The 22,260-nt window shown below is 34.8% G+C and overlaps 1 protein-coding gene across 1 annotated transcript in view; it reads left to right on the top strand.

The window, feature by feature from the left end:
• The first annotated feature begins 559 nt into the window (after positions 1–559).
• LOC145664386 (CLIP domain-containing serine protease HP8-like) overlaps positions 560–22,260 on the top strand; it is a 36,914-nt gene continuing 15,213 nt past the window's right edge. Inside the window, exons 1-4 of the mRNA XM_081731047.1 lie at positions 560–694; positions 12,576–12,692; positions 16,393–16,495; positions 17,137–17,324. Of these exons, the coding sequence (XP_081587173.1) occupies positions 631–694; positions 12,576–12,692; positions 16,393–16,495; positions 17,137–17,324 (472 nt within the window). The 5' untranslated portion in view covers positions 560–630. The remainder of the gene's footprint in view (positions 695–12,575; positions 12,693–16,392; positions 16,496–17,136; positions 17,325–22,260) is intronic.

The raw sequence follows: 22,260 nt of genomic DNA, 5'->3' as shown, positions 1-22,260 counted from the left end.
CAGTAGTGAGCAATTTAGTAATCAATTAGTTAGATACGAGAGTGATCAAAACGTTTACGCATTATAATGGCAAATTGTCAAACTATGAAGTTCATTCATTTTGGCTCTGAAAAGAATATATCTTTCCCAAGTTAAAAATGAGTAGAACTAAAAAAAAACAACAAAAAGTTCTGAACGCCTCAATTATCAGTTTTAAAAAAACGTAACTGTTAACAATAATCGGTTAAATTTTCAATTATCATAATTTCGTCCATTAAATTTTACATTAACTTTCACAGATTTTTTTTTCTTATTGCACATTATTGTAAATTACCATTTTTAATCAATTAACTTTAATTTTAACTGTTACTCTTTTCCAACATTAGTTTTAATTTAAACAATTATTATTTTCTTCCGAGCCCTCTTTATTTCCTATTCCTCTCCAAAGTATTCACAAAGTAACAAACAGGAAGCTGGGCTAAAGGAAAAACATGGGTTAATCCTCTAAAAGGAAGCTGAAATCATTTTTATAAATTACGTCCGGTGTGACTAAATGTTAATCTAATATAGGCTATACAAAGCGTTATTCACTTATCTTTTTGTTCTCTGCACGTCTTATTAGATACTAAATTTGCCTGACTTATTACCATCATGGTATTCTACAGCATCCAATTAATTTTAATTATGTGTGGTTTAATTCAAGGCGAGGCTGCAAGTAAGTATTATTTTCTTTCTTTTTATCTTTCAATATCTTGGAGGTATTTATCTTATTATCTTATTTAAGTAATTAGTAATATGGATATACTGACCACTGAAGCAGCGAGAATCCCGCCATCAACTCCAATGAGAGTAAAAGTTTTGCAGTTGCTCTACATGATGTTGCTACAGTTAACAGTAGTAAACGTAAATGGAACATAGTTGTAGTTTCCATTTTATTCCAATAGAGTTGCTGGAGTCATACGACCACAGTTGAGATCTAAGTTTTTAGCATTCTTTGAGATTATTTACATTTATATGTATATCTGATAACAAAGGAAAGAGAAAAATTAATTTAAAAACACATTCTTTGAAGGGTATGTCCATGGTAACTCACGTTACGTAATGACATATATTTTGAAGGATACTAACCACAATAAACTTAAAAGCTTCGTTTTCTTTCTTTTTTTTAAAGAAAAGAAAGCTGTCATATTTATACAGATAATTACCAAATATCGTCATTTTATATGATATAGCAAACCTAGGAGAAAAGAAAATACTATAGTAACTCACGTTACAAATTTTTTCCCTTACATTCAGAACCTGTGATTTTTTAGTACATTTTCTTTTGTCCTGGCATAGCAATGTGCATGGAATTACTATGTAAGATAGTGACACACATAATTTAATTATGACAAAAATATTAAATTTTTGTTTACATTTTATGACTACTTATTTTAGTGGAATATGCACAGAGTCGGGTAACTCACGTTACATTTGTCAACGGTCTTTTATTATTAACTATAAGCAACATACATTTATAATAATTTGAAATAAGCACAGTTTAATTAAGTTGAACATTGAGCTGGGATACGGACAAAATCTCGCGGCCGAAACATCGCCTCCCAAAATCTCGCCGGCCAAAACCTCGCGGGACAAAATCTCGCCGGGCCAAAACCTCGCGTGGCCAAAACCTCGCCGCCCAAAACCTCGCGGGACAAAATCTCGCCGGGCCAAAACCTCGCGTGGCCAAAACCTCGCCGCCCAAAATCTCGCCGGGCCAAAACCTCGCCACCCAAAACCTCGCGTGGCCAAAACCTCGCCGCGAATGAAACTTTTCTTTAAAATTTACCCAATGAGTTTCTTAATATGCAATTTCACATTACAAATAATAATAATAATAATAATAATAATAATAATAATAATAATAATAATAATAATAATAAGAAGAAGAAGAAGAAGAAGAAGAAGAAGAAGAAAATACAAAAACATCGTGTGCGTGGGCTTTCTCGGGTTATTCCCGTTTCCTCCCACTTTCTTTATTCGATCATTTCCTTCATCCTGGTCATCTACGTCTCCTTTAACCTACAGGACATAATCAAGGGACATAATATAAAGGACTCATATATTATTTTATACTTTCATAAATATTATTAGATTTTTGTTGAAATTTTAAGTTTTTGGATGCTCCAAAGTTCACGAAACTAACCCCGTTAGTCATTACTTTCCTTATGCAGACTTTCTTTCCCTATAACCAGTTTAAAAACATCCTGTCGCCCTATCTTCACATTGAAATCCTCTAATACAGAAATATAATTTTCATATGGTATCGCGGGACTTGGTCAAATACCCGTGATACTTTTTCTGAAACAGCGTCTTTTATACCGTCATCCTTATTATCTGCTGGAACATTTACATTTTGGTCAGGCGAGATTTTGGGTATGGCGATATTTTGGGGCGCGAGGTTTTGGCAAGGCGAGGTTTTGGCCCCGCGAGGTTTTCGCCAGGCGAGGTTTTGGCCCCGCGAGATTTTGGCCCGCGACGTTTTGGGCGGCGAGGTTTTGGCCAGGCGGGGTTTTGGCCCGGCGAGATTTTGTCCCGCGAGGTTTTGGGCGGCGAGGTTTTGGCCAGGCGGGGTTTCGGCCCGGCGAGATTTTGGGAAGCGAGGTTTTGGGAGGCGAGGTTTTGGCCAGGCGAGGTTTTGGTCCGCGAGGTTGTCGCCGCGAGGTTCTGGCCGCGAGGTTTTGTACCCAAACCCATTGAGCTTTACTTTAAGAAAAGGTTTCATCATTTATATGAAATTTTACTTGTTATATCGACAGAAAAAAGTAAGACCTATGTAATAATAAATAAGGCTTGTATAATATAATCATTATACATTAAAACTTAATAGATGAAAGGTAACCTACGGGAAAAATAAGAAAATAGTAATTCTCTGAAAACAATTTAATGATGACAGCTACATCCAACTATATTTTTATCAAAAGAACAACTTGACTAAAAATTATAACTATATTTCTTTCATGAATTTTTGTCCCTATTTCCGTGGACATACCCTGAAAAGTTTCACATTGTAGTTAATAGTGTTGAGTACATACACCATTACAATGATTTACATACTGAAATCTAGGATTAACATTAACAGAGTAAAAACGATATCCAAGAAGAAATTAATTACCGACTGAAAGCAGGGAATTCGTGTTATTATTCAGTTCAAAATCTTGTATCGTCGTGAATTCTGTCGACGAATTTGAAGCTTAAAACATATAAAACGTTAATCGTGTCTGTTGTCTTGTATGGTTGCGAAACATGTTCGTTTACTCTGAGGCAGGCCGGTAGCCGGCCCCAAAATGTAGGGGGGCCCGGCTGAAGTTAGGGGGGCCCAATCCAACCATATTATAGTTCATCACCATACTATATATTATTTGTAAGCCTACGGTGAAAATTTTAGGAGGCATCAAACATTTAGGGGGGCGAGCCCCCTAGACGCGCCCTGGATCGGGCCTGCTCTGAGGGAAGAACACGGATGAAAGTATTTGAAAATAGAATTCTGGGACAAATATTCGGATCCAAGTGAAAAGAGAGTGGGAAATGGCTGTAACTTCATAATGAGAAACGGAATAATTTATACCGTTTACCAAACATTGAGGGTCATCAAGTCCAGAAGGTTCAGATGGGCACGACATGTAGCTAGAATGGAAGAAAGTAGAAACACTTTTAGAGTTTTGACTGAAAATCCAATTGGAAAAGAAACATTAGAAAGACTGAGGCGCAGATGAGGACAATATTAAGATGGACCTCGCAGAAATAGAAAAACAATGTAGAAACTGGGTCCATGGAGAACTTTAGTGAACACTGCCTTGAACCTCTGGGTTCCATAAGCCATAGAGTTAAAACCCGTTCGTGGCAAGGGAAGGATAATGTTTAAGCAATATATCATATTTAATGGTAGTCAAATTAGTTAAATAAATAATGAATAGAAACATCTTTGGCGTTGCCATTCTTAATATGAGTAAAATAAATAAATAACGAAGAATGCGTTGCCCCTGTCAGTTCCCGTCTCGACTCAAATATCATCAAGACTGTCATCAATCACTTTAGTGATCCCGAAATCTATAGATTGGACACTAATATCGGTCATTTCAGACATGTTACTTTTCACGTCCCTAAACTCTGTATGAGGGACGGGGACTATACTTAGTCTTGAATGGCGTCTGAAGTGTTACTGTTCATTTCAGCAACCCCCAAAAATTATGAGGCTGACACTAATTTCCGGTGTCCGGGAATTCATTATCTCCCATTATTCACACATTTTCACCTTCTCGTACTGTCAGCCCGTGTCGAAATTAAGAAAAAAGGGCATCGTAGGCGATTAGATCTGGTGAAGAAGAATCCTTGTACCAAGTTCGGTGGCTCTGCGTTACTCTTCTCTATGCAGAAACTAATCACACACACACACACATACTATTTTATTATTGTTAAACTTTCAACCTATGCATCTCCTTCGCTGACTCTCTATTCAAACCAAAATTGGTTCAAATTAGTCACTTCCGGTTTCAACGTTTATGGTCATAGAATAGAAAATGGTAACATATAGCTAGATTTTTTTTTTTTTTTTTTTTTTTTTGCAAATGTTTCACCGTATCAAAATACCAAATCATGACTATGCACAACATTCTACGAAATCGGAGGTAGTTCAAGTTTACTAATTTCTTTCGGTTTCATTACTGATTTCCGTAGAGCAAAACAGTAAATGATATCAATCGATTTAACATCCCAATAATAGTTTCCATCTCCTTCGTTAACCATCTATTTAAACCAGAAGTGGTTAATATTATCTATTTCCGGTTTTAACGTTTAACGCAACATATCATGACTATCCACAACAATCTACCAGAAAAACAGAAGTTTTACTATTATTTCCGGTATAGTACTGATTTCCGTACAGCAAAGACGTTAAATACTATTAAGATCTTGTTTCCTTACAATCGACTCTGCGTTCCAAGAATGTGTTTAATCTTTTCCTTTGAAGCTCTATTCAAACCGGAAGTGAAAAAATAAATAATTTCCATTTTCAACATTTATCGCCACATAAAAACCACGGTAATAGATAACGAGAAACATTTTTAGCAAACAATTCAGCGTCTAAAAGTAACATATCATAATCATCCTCAACACTCGAACTAAACCGGAAGTGGTTCAAAATTACTATTACTACCCATTTCAACGTTTATAACCGTGTAACGAAAACGATAAGAGATAAAGAGAAACCTTTTCTGGTAAACGATTCTGCGTTTCAAGACAATATATCATGACTATCCACAACAGTCAACCGAAAGTGAAAGTTGTCCAAATTTTCTCTTACTAACGGTTTCAATACTGCTTTTCATAAAGCAAAAATGGTAAATAATATCAAAATTTGTTTTTGGAATCAATTCAGCTTCCAAGAAATGGTTTCATCTTCTTCGCTGCTCATCTCAGTATTCAAACCGGAAGTGGTTCAAATACGCCATTTAAGATTTATATGTTTATTAACACATAACAAACACAGTAATAGATAGTTAAAAGCGTTTCTCAAACGATTCATCATTCAAGGCAACATATCATGATTAATCACAAAATTCTATTAAAACCGGAAGTTGTTCAAATTCACTCTTATATCCAGTTTCAATACTGATATCCGTAGAGCAAAAGCGGTGAAAGATATCAAAAACGAGCTTTTTGCAATCGATTCAGTGTTCCAAGTATAGTTTATATCTCCTATTCAAACCGGAAGTGGTGGAAATAAACAATTTTTCACTCCAACCTTTATTACCATAGAACAAATACATTAAGGTACAGCTACTAAGGGTTTTTTGATATGGATTCAGTGTCCGAGGATCTGGTTCTATCTTCTATTTCCAGGGGTGTAGCCACGGGGGGCCCATCGGGGCCAGGCCCCCGAAATGATTTCCTGGGCCCCCAAATGACCAGCCTTTAAAACATCATTGTAAGATTACCTTTCTTCAGTCACTTAAAGATAACAAAGTTTACATATAATTAATAATTTAGGGTAAAATAGTATGGAAAAATACTATTTTACCATACCAATCTAAAAATAGTATGGTATCTCCTCCTTATACCAATCGGAAACCAGTGTGGTTTAATTTTATTTTATTACAGCAGATTACACAATTTACTGCGATTTATATTTGACACTTGGAAGGCAAACGTTTCAACGTTTCATAAATATTACCATAAAACAATGGTACTAAACTGATTTGTAAGTACGCCTGCATTAAATTTTTTTATATTCTGTAACTAATATTTTTAAAAAATATTTATATCAGATGAAAAATTTGGTGAAAAACGTTTTTCAGTATGGATTTCAATTCATCGGTAATTTTCAATTATTTTTACATGTCACTATTCCCCTTAGGAGTACTAATGGGGACTGAAGTTGGATTTAAACGGCATCGGAAGTGTCACTGTTCATATCAGCCACTCCGAAAACTATGATTCGACATTAATATTGGTCATTTTCGATCATTTTTGTATATCTTCCCCTTCTCTTCAAAGTGAAGCTATAAAACCATTCCAGGCTCTAATCTCATCTACGTTGAAAATTTAATCGAAATCAGTCGGGTGGCTCAAGAGTTATTACAAATCTAGTCATTTCATTATATATATATATATATATATATATATATATATATATATATATATATATATATATATATATATATATATATACAGGATTGACGGTAACTACGTGGACAAATTTGGGCGGGTGATAGTACATCTAACAAGAAGCAAAAAAAAAAGTCGTAGTGAACAGGGGGGAAATTCCGTCCCGTTTAGGAGTGACAGAGTGTCGAAAGCGTGAGAACATGAACTTCAGAGGCCAACAGCTTAAAAACAATATATCATAGAGAGTGCAGTTAAAAACATAACTTAGAAAGTCATACCTGCTGTTGAAGAATGCATGTTTGGAAACGCAGCTATGCGTGTGCACGGGATGCCCCAAAGGAACGGAGGGATTCCCAGACATGCTGTAAAGGAAAGAAGTGTCACACGTTGTTAATCCCGTGCGCACACGTAGGTGCGTTTTCAAATATGCATTTTTCAATAGAGTAGGTATGACTTTCTAAGTGACGTTGTTAACGGCACTCTCCACGATGTATTGTTTTTAAGCTGCTGGCCTCTGAAGTTCATGTTCCCACGCTTTCAACACTGTGTTATTCCTAAACGGGACGGAATTTCCCGCATGTTCACTAGGACTTTTTTGCTTTTTTTTAAGATGTACTATCACCCGTCCAAGTTCGTCCTCGTAGTTACCGTTCACCCTGTATATATAGATATATAGATAGATAAATAAATAATTATGTTATTTCGGAAAGTTGCGAACTATAGCCTATATAAATTGAAACATACAGAAGTTATTCGAAGGTGTACTAGACACCAGCATGACTCGTGAAGAACCCTGTGTGTATTACAATACAATAAACCTCCGTTTTGCGGCTATCGCAGCATTGCATTTACATCACACCCTTTTCTGGAGTTAGTTGTTAGTGATCGTAACCACCGCTTTAAAATTCCTTCGCGTTTCCACTTGTATCGCTATTTCTGAGAATATTATTTAAAACTTCTAATTCGAATCATTACCCACTCTTTTCTTTGAAGAAGTTTCGCATGTGAAACAGAAGAAACTTTTTTCGTGAAATATTTTCCGCGACGGAACAATGCACGATTTGCAGACCCAAAGATATTAAAAACCTAATTCGTCGGATATTAATTTCGTACTACTTTTTTTTTAATTATTTTTTGATTTGAATATTTCTGATGAAATCGAGTTTATTCGCATTCTCGCACTGATTTAGGAGAAAAAAAAAGAATTTGTAAAGTGGTAAATTGAATTCCGAAGTCCAAAGAAGATGCTCGAAAGCTGGTTTACAAACAAGATGTCCCTGCTTCTTCACGTGTGCAGCCACTTCGAATCTGTAGTTGACTAGAAACAGAACTCTGCATCGTTAACACTGGCGAACTTCAAATGCACGAAGCATCCTGGATCTCGGAAGAAGAGGTCGATGTTATTTCCTCCACCATCCTGTTTTAACTGCATCTTCAGCAGTACTTTCTCCTTGCCAATCACCAGTGACCTAAAATGATGGGTGCGATCACCTTGGGAAAACGACAGTAGTTTTGAAGAATTAGGATTGGTTAATTAAACAACCTTATGGGGATAAAAGATTATTACGAGTTTACCATTTTCTAATACTTTGATTTGTTGGGAAAAAACACTACAAATATATTTACATTTTGTAACAAAAACTTCTACCATTAAAAATAGTTTTTTTATTGTAATAATCACTAAAATAATCAAAATAATGAAAAACCAAAGATCAAAATATATTACGTTACAAAGAGGACGGGTTAGGCCTTGCGTTACGAAGTGTGACAAGCAGGAGGGAGGGGCGTAAAAATTGGTCAAAAATAGCGTTACGGAATATGTGGACTGCCCCTAGCAAAATATTGAGACATAGATGTTAATAAAATAATTTTTTAAGTCACGAATGATAATTATTTTTGTCAGGAAATCTTAAAGAAAATAAGTGAAATTTCAAAGAAAATCAGCTTTATGTAGATAGGTTCTGTGTAAAGGGCTTAAACTAAAATAGTTATGCACAAAGATATAACGTTTGGTTCGGGACAATAATATTGATTAAACATAATAAAAACTACCTGGAATATAGTTTATGGACAAAAAGCAAATAATAATAATAATAATAATAATAATAATAATAATAATAATAATAATAATAATAATAATAATAATAATTTAGAAACCAGTGGTTTTTACTTTCCCGGAAGGAAACCAAAATTTGCCGGTTTTTTCAGGCCTGGAAAACACTAGCTGCAACATAATTTCTTTTGGCTTTGTAGCTGCCCCCCCCCCCTCAAAAACGACGGGCCCTTCCTACATATACCTGCTGGCTACACCCCTGTCTATTTCTTTCCAAGATTTTCGCTGAGATAAATGATGAGCATTGATAGATGTGAGGGTGTTAGATGTATAGTAACCAGAAACCAAAATCAATCTTCAACTCAAGGAGCTTGGAATGATATTTTCCTGCTTTGATCTAATTTTGTTTCTCCTACCGCACTGTTGGCAATTTGTATCGTTAGCTTCATCTCATTAGGTGAAAGTGAAATAGGAACAAGTGAGCAGAGTTTGGAACATGGGTGGACCCAGAACATTCATGAGTGAAGTAAAGGGAGCATAGATCTAGGAATGAATTAGGAATATTTTTGATATTTTCCCGATATATAGGCATACATTAGGAGCGGCTGCTGATTCCAAATGCTTGTTCTGTAATATCCAAAAAAAAAAAAAAGTTTTTAAGTATTAGAATAGTGTTTGAGCAAGAATAAGGTCTTGTTCTATAGCGGAATACAATATTGATACAGTCTAAAGAAAATCATACATAGAATAAGAGAACTGATGAAAGAGAATGGTTTACATTTTTTGTTAGTTCACAGCTGCAGCTACGCCCAACTAATATTGAGTATGTGACTGGAAGTCCCAATACCGTACTCAATGGAAAGACTCAATTACACCTGCATTACTCCTATCTTCTAGTGTTGTAGACAAATGATTGCAATTTCTTGGCAACCTCCAGCAGTCTGTTTGCATGAATTCTTGTCAAAATGACCCTGAGAAGAAAGCGAGGACACAAAAACTCGACTCAAAACTGCATCACGTCAAAAGGGCCTGGTCAAAGTGGCCCGGTGATAAAATGGCCCCATGTCAAAAGAAGTCCGGGTTAAAAGGGGTACGGTTAAAAAGGCTCCCGCGACAGAAAGGCTCAGGCAGAGGTGGACCCACTTCCAAAAGCGTAAAAATTTCTTTTTAAGTCATGATGTGGTGTAAACTTGGTTCTTTAAATTAACAGGAAAAAAGAAACTTTGTTCAATAGTGTAGAATGATTAATTGTATCAAACAACACGTTTATTCCTTATTATTCCGCAAGCTGCAAAAATTTCACTTGTGTTTTTCAGTTGGCCAAATTTCTAGAACATTGTTAGCATTTAGTGAAAAGAGAAAATAACTGAAGATGAGACCCATATCATCAATTGATCTCATTAAGTTGAACAAGATTATATAAGTAAAGGTAAAGGTAAAGGTAAAGGTTGTTACAATCAATGATGCAGTACGATAATCACGATATGTATTAAATGGTACAAATAGTATACCTTCATGAAACTATTTAGTATTTAGTACACGTGATCTAAAAAATCGGCTGTTCTGTTTATTACATTTTTTTTATAATCACTTATTCACAGCTTCTGTGGACAGAATGCTGTTGCGTGATATTATAACAGTCTTGAGAGAGTATTATTGTTTTCGAAAAGGTGGTAAATCTGGGTTTACAGGCCAAATGCTTGAAAATAAAATAAAGCATTGTTATTTCAATGATAACATCGTTTCAAATACATGATTAGTAAATAAACCTTAATTTATAGTCAAAAACTAACATTATTAACCAAAGTGACCAAGTGTTAATTTTGTATGAATAATAAACGATTCTTTATTTAAAAATATTATGAAAATACATTACTCCAAGTCTTTCAGATATACAGTATATTATCCGACGTTTTGGATGTCCGCCCTCCAAACAGACAAAATAACAAACTGTACAAAATAACAAAAATTGCCTCTTCATACACAGATGGGTTAAGCTCTTGTTTGTGATCTGGAAATATGACAGTGCACTTTGTTGTTAAACTCTATAATTCAAATTACTATTAACTGTTAAACTTTAATTATGTTTGTTTAAAATACATTCGAAAGTCAACAGCTACATATATCTGTTAACTGAGAACAAGTTAAACAATATGACACATTTGAGGTTAAATTCGCGCTTATACAATAGTTTCCGTGAAAATAGAAGAAAATTATTTTATGGTACTGAAATGTATGAGTTTGTTGCCAATATTAGCTAGGACTTTTTAATCAGTTAGAAAATATTGCTTATTTATTTATTGTATGTATTGTATATGTAAAAAATATATATACTGTTAACTAGATGTTTGTGTTCTTCTGACGCTGATGTCCTTCCTACAATCAATGAGACATTTACTCCCAACAGTTACACACATACTACAGGATTACCCAATAAAAGCACCTACATTTCAAAGGCTAATAAAACAAAAAGTATTGCAGGTAGAAATTTGTTTATTCAAAAGTATACAATTTGTATTGTAAACAGTTTTAAAGTGCTTTGTTGCGATAATGAAATAGTTGACAATATAATTTCAAGACAATTTCTGAAAGCTGCACATGGTGGCTCAGTGGTAGAGCGCTTGCCTCTCATTCGATCCCCGGCCAAGTAAATTTGTGGTGGACATCATCGTGTTCATGGGTTTTCTCGGGGTACTCCCGTTTCCTCCCACACTCTCATTTTGCTAAATCGTTCATCATTACTCACTTGCCTTAATCACGTTAAACTGCAAGATTGCATTTAATTACATTTCTAGAAGCTACAGGTTGTAATTGGTCAATATTCTCAGACATACGAGCACTTTTAAGTCGGTTAGATTATTTTTTTTCAACGCTGAGCCCGTTGTTCGGAAATAGTCGATCCACTGCAAGTTTATCTTGCGATTAGGAATATTTTCATTACGTGGAATAGCGAAACTTTAAGTGAGAAACTCTTGGGACAGTAATCACAGAACTGCTCCTTTTCAAAACAGATTTCGACTACATACATATGATGAGCTCCTTACCAAACCATACTAACAGCTGAAAACACCAGGAGAATGTGAACTGGGATTACCACTCTTCTCGTCCTTCCACTGACTGCTATAGCAAATAATGAAGTGGAGGATTTTTATCAGATGTTAAAGACAATAACTGTATTGTCAACTGATGTGTTATTTCAACACAAGGCATACTGAGAAAAATCCGTTCTCCAGACCATGGTATATTGTACAAATTTACGGAATCCTCTTGCTAACTACAGAAATAATTCAGAGCATACGTTATGTTCCGTAGGCATGAAATGCCACATAGACACTGCCCTAAGATGTTACATCATGTCGTTGCAGGATGTCTGATATCTAACAGTCTTCCTTAGATTACATACATATATGTATGTTACGTTCGTCAGCTATATGTTATATACGTAGATTTGTATGTGAGATCCTGACCCCTATATTGTTTCATACGGAAAGTACGTATAGATGGAACACTTATACAGAAAGTATTATAAAACATGCGTTTTCAGTTATACGTTTGCTGTACATTGTCCAAAAACTACAGGATTTACAAATGTAACATACGATTTTACATACGCCGCATACGATTTTTTTCTTAGTACAATAGTAATTCAAATCAGAAAAAAGTAGATACAATCTGTTACCAATGCCAATTTATATTTTCGAATAAACAAGTTTCTCTCTGCAATACTGTTTGTTTTATTAGCTTTGCAGGTTTTATTGGATCACTCTACAGTCGTAACTTTTTGAGCATGGAAAGATAGCGAAATATTAGAAATCATGAAAATTTTTGTATTGTAATCTCTTTCTCTAGTAAATCGTAATATCTACATCATATTAAAAAGTAGTGTATATTATTTCAGACGGAAATCCTAGATTGAGTGATATATGTGGAACTTCTGTAAGCAGTGTAATATATGGTGGGGATAGAACTTCTCTTGAAGAATTTCCGTGGATGGCATTGTTATACTACAGAAAGAGTAAGTTAAGATTGCATTTAAATTTAGTTTCATTTACAAGTGTTTAATAAAATTTCAAATGATAATTTTAGAACTAGCGTACGTCTAGGATGCTTAATTTTTCAAAAGACCAAAAACAAAAAATATGTAGGAAAGAAAATGTAGAAATTAAAAATATTCCCTGGATATGTCACAACATATGGTCTCCTGCAACATTGTTATGTGACTTACAACATTTTGGTACATTTTTAAAGAGTAACAATTAAGATGCTTGAACTTACGTCGTTTCTAAAATTTATATGATATAGTGTAATGCTTCTTGTGACATTGTTAGTTAAATTGTATTCACTGTTAAAAAAATAAACAATTAGCATCAACTGGTAGGCCATTAGTATCTTATGACATTAGTTCGAGTTATTACAATATCACAAATAAGGGTTGTAACAATATAAGTATATTTGCTGGACCTTTTTCTTGAAAGTAATACTGATAATTCACTTTAATGTCTCAGTATTTCTCCTTGAACAAATTAAACATGACTTTCATTGTCAATCTTCCATCTAAAAAATATTTCTCTCTCCCAGACTAGTGATATCGTTTTGTAGGCAATGAATCAATATGTTTATGAATAAGATTCTTTACCTCAGCAGACTTTGCATTTGAAGTAACATTTTTACCCCTTTGGTTAATTGGACATTTATCACAGAGCAGTAATTCCCTTATACGACGAATTCTTCAATCGATTTTTTATTCCTAGTACAACTCTACACGGGATGCCATTCTCTTGCGTCTTGCAAATAGAGATCTTGTTCGTGTTTCGTTTCTAGGCCATTGAATCTATTCAATATCAGTGTTCTTGTACCTCTTGTATGTCACTAAAACACGTTTACTTAGGCCACCATATATTGACCATAGGATAGAAGGGCCGAGTCGAGGTTCAGTACTATCACCAATGCAACAAAGTCTCGTACTGCATATTAATTCGAACACGTGCTAGACAAATGCGTCTCCAATGTTGGGACAGTTAACTTGTTCATGATACCTCTGTCTCTATCTCTCTGCTTCCTCCCTTTCCTCAGATTGGCTGCTTTTCTTCTAATCAGTGTCTGATTGGTATTTCAGTAGCACCTGGAACCAGTTCTTCATGTTAAAATTGTAGTTTTTATATTCTCTTCCCCCTACATGAGCACGTTTTATCATTTCACATTTATACGAAGCTATCTTTTAACACGTTTGTGATTTTTCTCGTTTATGCCATCCATCATCATGCAGTTTTTTTATTTATTTATTTATTTACATACACAAACAATAACCGTATGATTATGCCTAGAAGTCAGCGCGGATGTGGACATCTGCAGATATATCTACGAGTATCAGCATCATTATAGTATCTGCAGATACATATTTTAGTTTGTTTGTGGATGACAGATAAAAATGCAGATATTCGTGAAAAGACAAGAATTTTAGTGTTATTCTTCTAAATGCTATTAATTATTTTCATTTTATATAATTACTTTTATAATTAATTTGTATCATTATTTTCATAATTATTTTGTTTTCATAAAGTGTGATTTCGCATTTGGAACAAATTAATGCCAGAATAAAATTGAGTCAATATCATCAACGTTTTAGAACCCAATGAGTGTTAGCCAACGGTTGATTTTTGAACGGTTCCTAATAAGCCCTACATCGCCCTGATGTCGAGTTTTCCGCAGTACTTTTCAACCAATCCGTTTTTACCGAAAAAGCAACCAAATTACCAATCATTTGTTTAAAACTTAATCACAGGAAATAAATGTTAGTTATATGGCTAATGTTGGTTGATTGGATTAAACGAAATTAGCAATTACATATAACTGTAGTTGAACTAAAAGTGAAATTTCGTTAGTTGAAATCAATGTTTGGGGCCCAAAGTTGTTTCACGCACAAAAAATCAACTAAACCACAAAGAAACGCTGTGCTGAATGTTTTGGTTACTTGGGCATTTGAACGATGATATTCAGGTTTCAAGTATTAGATAGTTGTTGTACAGATGATCCTAGCATAATCCAGGTATAGTTCTCAAATAATATAATACTGAGAAGCAATTATAATCTTGCATTTTTTTAAAACTCCTCCTTAAAATCTATATTATATATATAACTGTAAAAGTGTCTCACACATAAGGCACAGGGCATTCTACTAGAACTACAGAGATTAAATTTGCACACTGAAACAAGGGGTAAATGAGGATCTTTCGAAATAACGAACAAGAAATCCTTGAGACTTAAATTTTTTCGTCAGGAATAGTGTATCTCACAAATCCCTGAAGTTAAGGCCACGAAACTCTTCACACAAATTCATTAAAAGTAATTGAAAACATCTTTCATAGTTTTCGATAATTACGATCCTTAAGGGAAAAGGGAACAACTTCTATAATATTAAAATTTCCCTTTGTTTCTTTATTCGAAAAGTGCTCAATATAAGAGTTTGCTTAAGTTGGAGGTAAGAAATTTTAAAAGAATGAGGCCCAATCAACGTATTTGATTATTCCGTTCCTAAAAGAGGGAAGGAGACGATTTCGGATATTGTACGGAGCAATTTAAAAATGGTATAAAATTTCATCTTGGTAACATAAGACGATTCAAATTTTTTCTTGGTGATACAAGATGTACTAAATTCTGACCTAGTTAAAATTGGAATTTGAAGATTTCTAGACTAACAATTAACATTGAAATACACCCCTTACTCTCACTGGTACCGTACGTGTTTCATTGCAAATAGATTAGAGGTTCAGTGCACTGATGAGAAACTCCTACAGTAAAGTACAGGATTTCACCATTCTTTACATACCTCAGATAATTGGCAAATACATGATCAGCCTATGCATGAATTCACCTGAATTGTCAATCCGATAATATCTTCATTATGTTAAAATAATCCATATTTCATCATCATATTAAATAATATTAGATTCCATAGAGGCTATTTGAAAAACTAACATCAAATGTTCGATATACTCATAATTACTCATATTGTTTCTTACCGATCTTCTTAATCGCATATCAGAGACAAAATATTAATACGATACAGTTGGAATTTGCATTAGGCGTGTCGATCAGAGGCTTTGGTTAATTTGCAACCACACGTTTTAATACAAATTACTTATCACAAAACACAATCTTATGTTTTCATATTTAGCAAACTGTAAAACCATTTATGAAGACATTTCGGCTGTTTACTAATAAAAATTAGAAAAAGTTTTCTTAGATTTTAATTTTAAGATGATATGATACGGAACAAATTCCAGTTTTAGCATCCTGAGCTAGAGATTGAGACCGGAGTTGCCACTTTTTTCAAATACCTTGTAATGCACTAGGTTCAGGTTCAGTTTAGTGGCGCATTACAAAGTCAAATGTTATGTATGAACGAAGAGAACAAAGAAGAACGGTAGCGCTTGGATATTTCCACAATTTTTGACACTGGTAATGTTACCATAATACATAAAAAATATAGTTATGATTTACTTTCCTAGATATTTAGATATATTTAATATGAAAATGTGAAAAGAGGTTATGAAATTGAAAACTTGAATTAATTTTGATTTCTAAGTTACTTATATTTGATTTCAATTGTAATAGGGGCCTATTTAGTTTCTTGAAGCATATATTAGAAGCTTTCAGCATAATTCACCAATATTTAATAAATAGCTTATATTCTGAACTCCTGTGTTTTCCTTTAGGAAATGGCATGATTGTATACGAATGTGGAGGAGCATTGATTTCTGAAAGTTACGTTCTGACTGCAGCCCACTGTGTAAAAGATATTCGTCCAGATTTAAAATTGTAAGTACACTGCACGCATATGGTTAATATTCAGTATTTAAAATAACGTACACAATATATATTCACAGATCCTTATCACTTTGATGAAATATTTGGAATTGTAAACAGGCTAGATGTCTGAGTTTGTAATGGTCAGACGGGAATCTCAGTTCTGGGCTGTTGGTGCTGTTCGGTAGGGAAAAATTCTTTACTACGTGGAGAAGAGTAGAGTCGCAGTGTGCAGCGAATTTAACGGACCGGGACAGTGTGAAATGAACAACCTTTCTGGTTTCCAAAGGGGACAAATTGTTGGCGCTCGGTTATGTGGTAAGAGCGTGATAACAATGGTAATTGTGCTGGGTGTGAAGCGAGGAAAAATGTTCAAGGTGACTACTTCCCACATAAAATCAAAGGAATGTTTTCCTATCTTCGATTTCCTTATAAATTACGTATTTCTATAGTTGTCTGAAATCTATAATCTTTTTGGAGGTATGTCTTTATGTTAAATCGACATTAAAACATATATATATATTGTTAATTTCCAACAAAATTTGTTTCAAATTATAGAGATTCAAAGAGAAAAGTGATAATTAAAAGTACCAAGTAACGAATACTTTAAATTTCTTTACTTTTCATTGAATTATTATTATTTCTTCATACAGTTTAGGTGTTCGCCTTGGAGAACATTCTATCAGCGTGGATCCCGACTGCGACGAATATTATGGATATTGTGCTCCAGCTGTTCAGAATTTCTCTGTGAGAATTATACCTCACCCACGGTACAGAAGTTATAACCCACTCTACTATGATATCGCCCTTCTCAAGTTAGAAACACCCGTTAAGTTTACAGGTAAATGAAATGTTTTAATCTACAAGTTACCATATGCGAAGTCTGAAATTTGATAGAAATACATTTACGTACGGTAAACCTACATTTTATGAAATATGATTGCCAGACCTATTAAATGTACTGATACCTGAAATTATTTTACGCACATAAATAACTCAACAAATATTTATTTTCCTGCTCTAAGAAATAGCAATAAATTCAAAGTGATTCTTGATAAATAAAAAGTGTCATATATCTATATTAAATTGGTCCATAGCTGATGTAGTGGAGTTCGTAATTGATTGAGAGTTTCTGTTATTATTTTTTTCTTTTTGTATAATTTGCGATACCCCTTTCCTTCCTCTCACTGTTGCCTCTCGGGAATTCCCGTAAGTTAAAAAAAACGAATTTAATAAATAAATATAAACATCTATCATCTGAAGCTGTAATAAAAATATTGACACTTATCTGTGCCAAGTTTGTCTAGAGTAGAACCGAAAACACAAAATAGAACCGAAATTTAGAAACACTAACTACAAGGATTTAGCGAAATTCTTTATAGAAAAACTTTTCTTTCAATTAGACGAAATACTTTATTTCTTAATAATCACTTTTTGTGAATGAGAAATTCCTGAATTAAAAGTAATAGCTCTACATTGTTTTACAAAGTTCCTCCTCCAGGAGAAGTACCCTCCTAAATAAATCCTTAAGGTTGCACACTTCAATTAATGAAGTAATTTATTAGAAGAAGCTAAATTCACTTAAACGACAGGAGACTGAACATGCGGCCATGTACAAGTTATCATACCCTCTACCATAATCTGAAGACAAGACTCAATTCTGAGAGATCTGTCTGGCCTAGAACCACGAACATGGATTGCTCTGAACTTGACTCACCCTTAAAAGGATTAGCTATCATAGTATTGATAGTGATATGTTAGGTAAGGTCAGGAGAATTAACTCATAGAGAAAATATAGCACTTCTTTTAGAGGTTAGTTACTGAGTTAAAATCTTACATAGCTTTCATACTCCTTAACATGAGAAATTCAGCTCAAAATGAATTTGACATTGGCTGTAAACAGCCTGACTGCAACAAAATAGGTCAAATGACTCACCGTTGGTATTCTTTCCCAACCAAACTTCGACCGATTAATTAATTGGTCCAAAATTGTCCAAATTGGACGTGGCCACCAAACTCTTAATTCTTCCTACTAACTTTTGCATTAATTTATAAGAAACGTGATTTAACTATCCAAGGGAGTGTCTCATCTAACCTTGATTGTGAAAATAAAAACTTCGTTCATATATCTATTCCAAAATTACCTTTCCCGAAATATATACCTCCTGAAACAAAACTGAAATTTGGGGCCTATTTCCCAGCCATTATTATAAGCTGATATTAAAATAGCCAGAACACCGGAAGCCAGTTCGAAGACGAGACTGTATGAAAAAGAACTCTACCCAGAATCAAATCCCATAGCATGGAGGTTGAGTATTCCAATCTAAAATTTCCCTCGAAAATCAAGCTACATGTTTCCATCAAGTAATATTATTCCCTTGTGCCTCCTGCCCCTCTTGCTCGAGCGGCCTCTTATAAATATATGTGAGCCTAAGCTATCTCTCCAAGGCAAAGGAGGGACTGTTATAGAGAATAACCTGTTACAGAGAATATATGTAACGAATAAATCATTCCTCTTCAGCGCTGGTATACCCTGATAAAAAATGAATAATAATTATACATATATTTCCATATAATTACAAACATATATATATATATATATATATATATATATATATATATATATATATATATATATATATATATATATATATATATATATATATATATATATATATATATATATGTACGCTCATGTCCAAAATTATTGTCGCATATCTATAAATATGTTTTTGTAGGAATATAATTTGATAACGAATTCCCATGGCATTTCTTATAATGTTAGTATGTGTATAATCGGCAAAGACATGTGTGGAAAATTTCATGTCAAAAGAGCAGTAAATAAGAACAATAAAACGAAAATAAAACTTTCTTGGCATTTAGCAACATTTTGTTTTACTCACTCCAATTTTCGTATTTATAATTCTTTTTCTATGAAATTTACCACAAATATATATTTCCCGATTACACACACAGTATCAGTATTAAAAGTACCCTGCAAAATCATTATCAAATTATATTCTTACAAGAAGACAGTTATAGATATGCGACAATCATTTTGGACATGAGTGTACATAATAAATGATATAAAAAATACTAAGGACTGCAAAGTGAGATATTGCAAGTTGCGTTTGTATCAGTGTCAGCGTTAATTTCTCCCCTCCTCACGGACGCCACAGCAGTAAATTAACAGAAAGCCCACTTTTGAAATACAATTGTTCCAATATATAATTAAATTCGATTGTTGTACCGCCTAAGTGATCAATATTCTGCTGGCCTCTCTTCTTCATAGCCTCTTTAGGTAAAATAGGACAGATGCAAGACCGACTTACGGGCAGTATAACTTAAAGCTGGCTAGCAAGGCAGATATACCTGTTTCTGTGATTCCAATGATTCCTGCTATTGACGAAGACGTTGGAAATCTCTGTATGTATAAATCTTGTATATTTATTTCTGGTTTTAGGTTTCAGTATGATTCTTAGGAACGCTTATCCCATTAAAAGTGCCTAACAACAAGTATTAATTCGGGATTAGAAACATTACAATGCATTTTCACTGTTAGTCCATATTGAAGATAAAAAGAATGAATTCAATTATGTTATTAAATAAATTAATTTGCTCTATACTGTTATGTGTTTACCTAAGTTTAGCACTCCTTTTCAGCAGTGAGGGTATCTGAGACATCAATCTACACTTTAATTTGAAATCCAAACTATCATAAAATGTTCTTCCATGGGAAGAGCGGCGTTTCGGGGTGGCCAATGGAGCAACCTCCCTAGGCCCCACGTTCTGAACATGTTTCATCCAAGAAGTAGGTACAAAAGAACATTGCACCCCCAGTCCGGTGCCACCTAGTATATCTTCGAAACGACTGCAAATATGAGAAAACGCAAAAACACGTTCATCAGTATTTTAAAGGGTTTGAATTTTGAGCTATAAAAGGTCCACCAGGAATACGTGGGGTCAACTTGAAAAATTTAAATACCAAAGGAGTCGAGTACTATATCATTGAAAAGATCTTGATAAAAGATATATTTTTTGGTCTAGGAATTAATTCGTGCGGGTGGACAAGAGATGGCGCAACGAACGGAGCGTCCCACAGTTCCGTGTATCCACACATGTGTTGCAAACCCCTGTCATCGCGTATCGTTCGTAGTATAGGGCAGTGGATTAAAGCGTCAACAACACCAGTTTGTAGTTAAGTGAACATGGCGCAATTTGTGCCTGATAAAGTGTTTTTGCGGGGTGTCCTGCTGCATTACTTTAACATGCAGAAAAGTGCGACTGAAAGTCATCGTATTTTGGTGGAAGTGTATGGTGACCATGCTCTAGCTGAGCGAACGTGTCAGAAGTGGTTTGCACGGTTTAGAAGTGGTGATTTCGGCTTGGCAGACCAAGAGCGAGCTGGACAGCCAAAAAAATTTCAAGACGAAGAATTGACAGCATTGCTCGAGCAGGATTCGTGTCAAACGCAGGAACAACTTGCAGCATCATTAGGCGTTGATCAAACAACAGTCTCCAAACGCTTGAAAGCCATGGGAATGATTCAAAAGATGTCACATTGGGTTCCACATGAATTGAAAGACAGAGACGTTGAAAGACGAAAAACCATTTGCGAATTGCTGCTTCAACGACAGAGCAGAAAGGGGTTTCTGCATCGAATTATTACGTATTACGGGTGATGAGAAGTGGATCCATTACGAGAACCCTAAACGAAAAAAGGCCTGGGTGAAACCAGGTGAACCAGGTCCATCACAACCAAAACGAGATATTCACTGTGCAAAGGTTATGCTGTGCATATGGTGGGATATGAAAGGTGTGGTGTACTATGAGCTGCTGCAACCGGGTGAAACTATGAATGGAGAACGTTATCGACGACAATTAATGCGTTTGAAGCAAGCTCTGGCCAGAACACGACCAGAATGGGAGAACAGACATGATAAACTTATTGTTCAACATGATAACGCTCGCCCACATGTCGCAAAACCGGTCAAAACCTATTTAGAAAATGTCGGATGGGAAGTTTTACCCACCCGCCGTATTCACCAGACGTTGCTCCTTCGGACTACTACTTGTTCGATTGCATGAACAACGATTTGATTGGACAGCGGTTTACTTCTTCAGAAGATATCGAAACATGGGTCTCTGACTGGATCGCTTCCAAGGATGAGGACTTCTTTCGCCACGGAATCCGTACATTGCCTGACAGATGGGCAAAAGTGGTGGCTAGCGATGGAGAATATTTTTCTTAAGGTATTTATGTATTTTGTGTTTGTACTACAGCTTCAATGTGTGCGTACCAACCGCACGAATTAATTCCTAGACCAAATATTTTGCCGAAAGTTTAAAGTCCCTATGTTGACCCCATCCAAGATGATGGGGGTTCACATTTTATGTCCATAAAGTCTGTTGTCACCCCGTGTACCTGCGAAACGACTGCGAATATGAGAAAACGCTAAAACACAACCGCCATTATTTTAAGGAGCTAGAATTGTGTGCTATAAAAGTTCCACCGCAGACCCCTATTTGGGGAGGGTAAACGTGAACATTTCATATGACAAAGGGGTCGAATAATTTCAACAGGCTCGCCAAAAGAACTTTTGCTGTAAGTTCTGAATTTGATAGGTTGCCGAAATCTAAAATAGTGGTGAAATCAAATTTTGCAATGAAGGCCAATTTGACGAGGTCGATCCTTAACGCTTTGTGTTAAACGAAACATTTTCACAAGTTGGCGTACATACTGATGATTTATACTAGAACGTTCGGGATACAATTAA

The sequence above is a fragment of the Thermobia domestica genome, chromosome 11 (genome assembly GCF_964235325.1).
Source record: "Thermobia domestica chromosome 11, izTheDome1.hap1.1, whole genome shotgun sequence".
NCBI lineage: Eukaryota > Metazoa > Arthropoda > Insecta > Zygentoma > Lepismatidae > Thermobia > Thermobia domestica.
The sequence above is the reverse complement of the archived record's forward strand: the minus strand, read 5'-3'. Positions and strand labels throughout refer to the sequence as shown.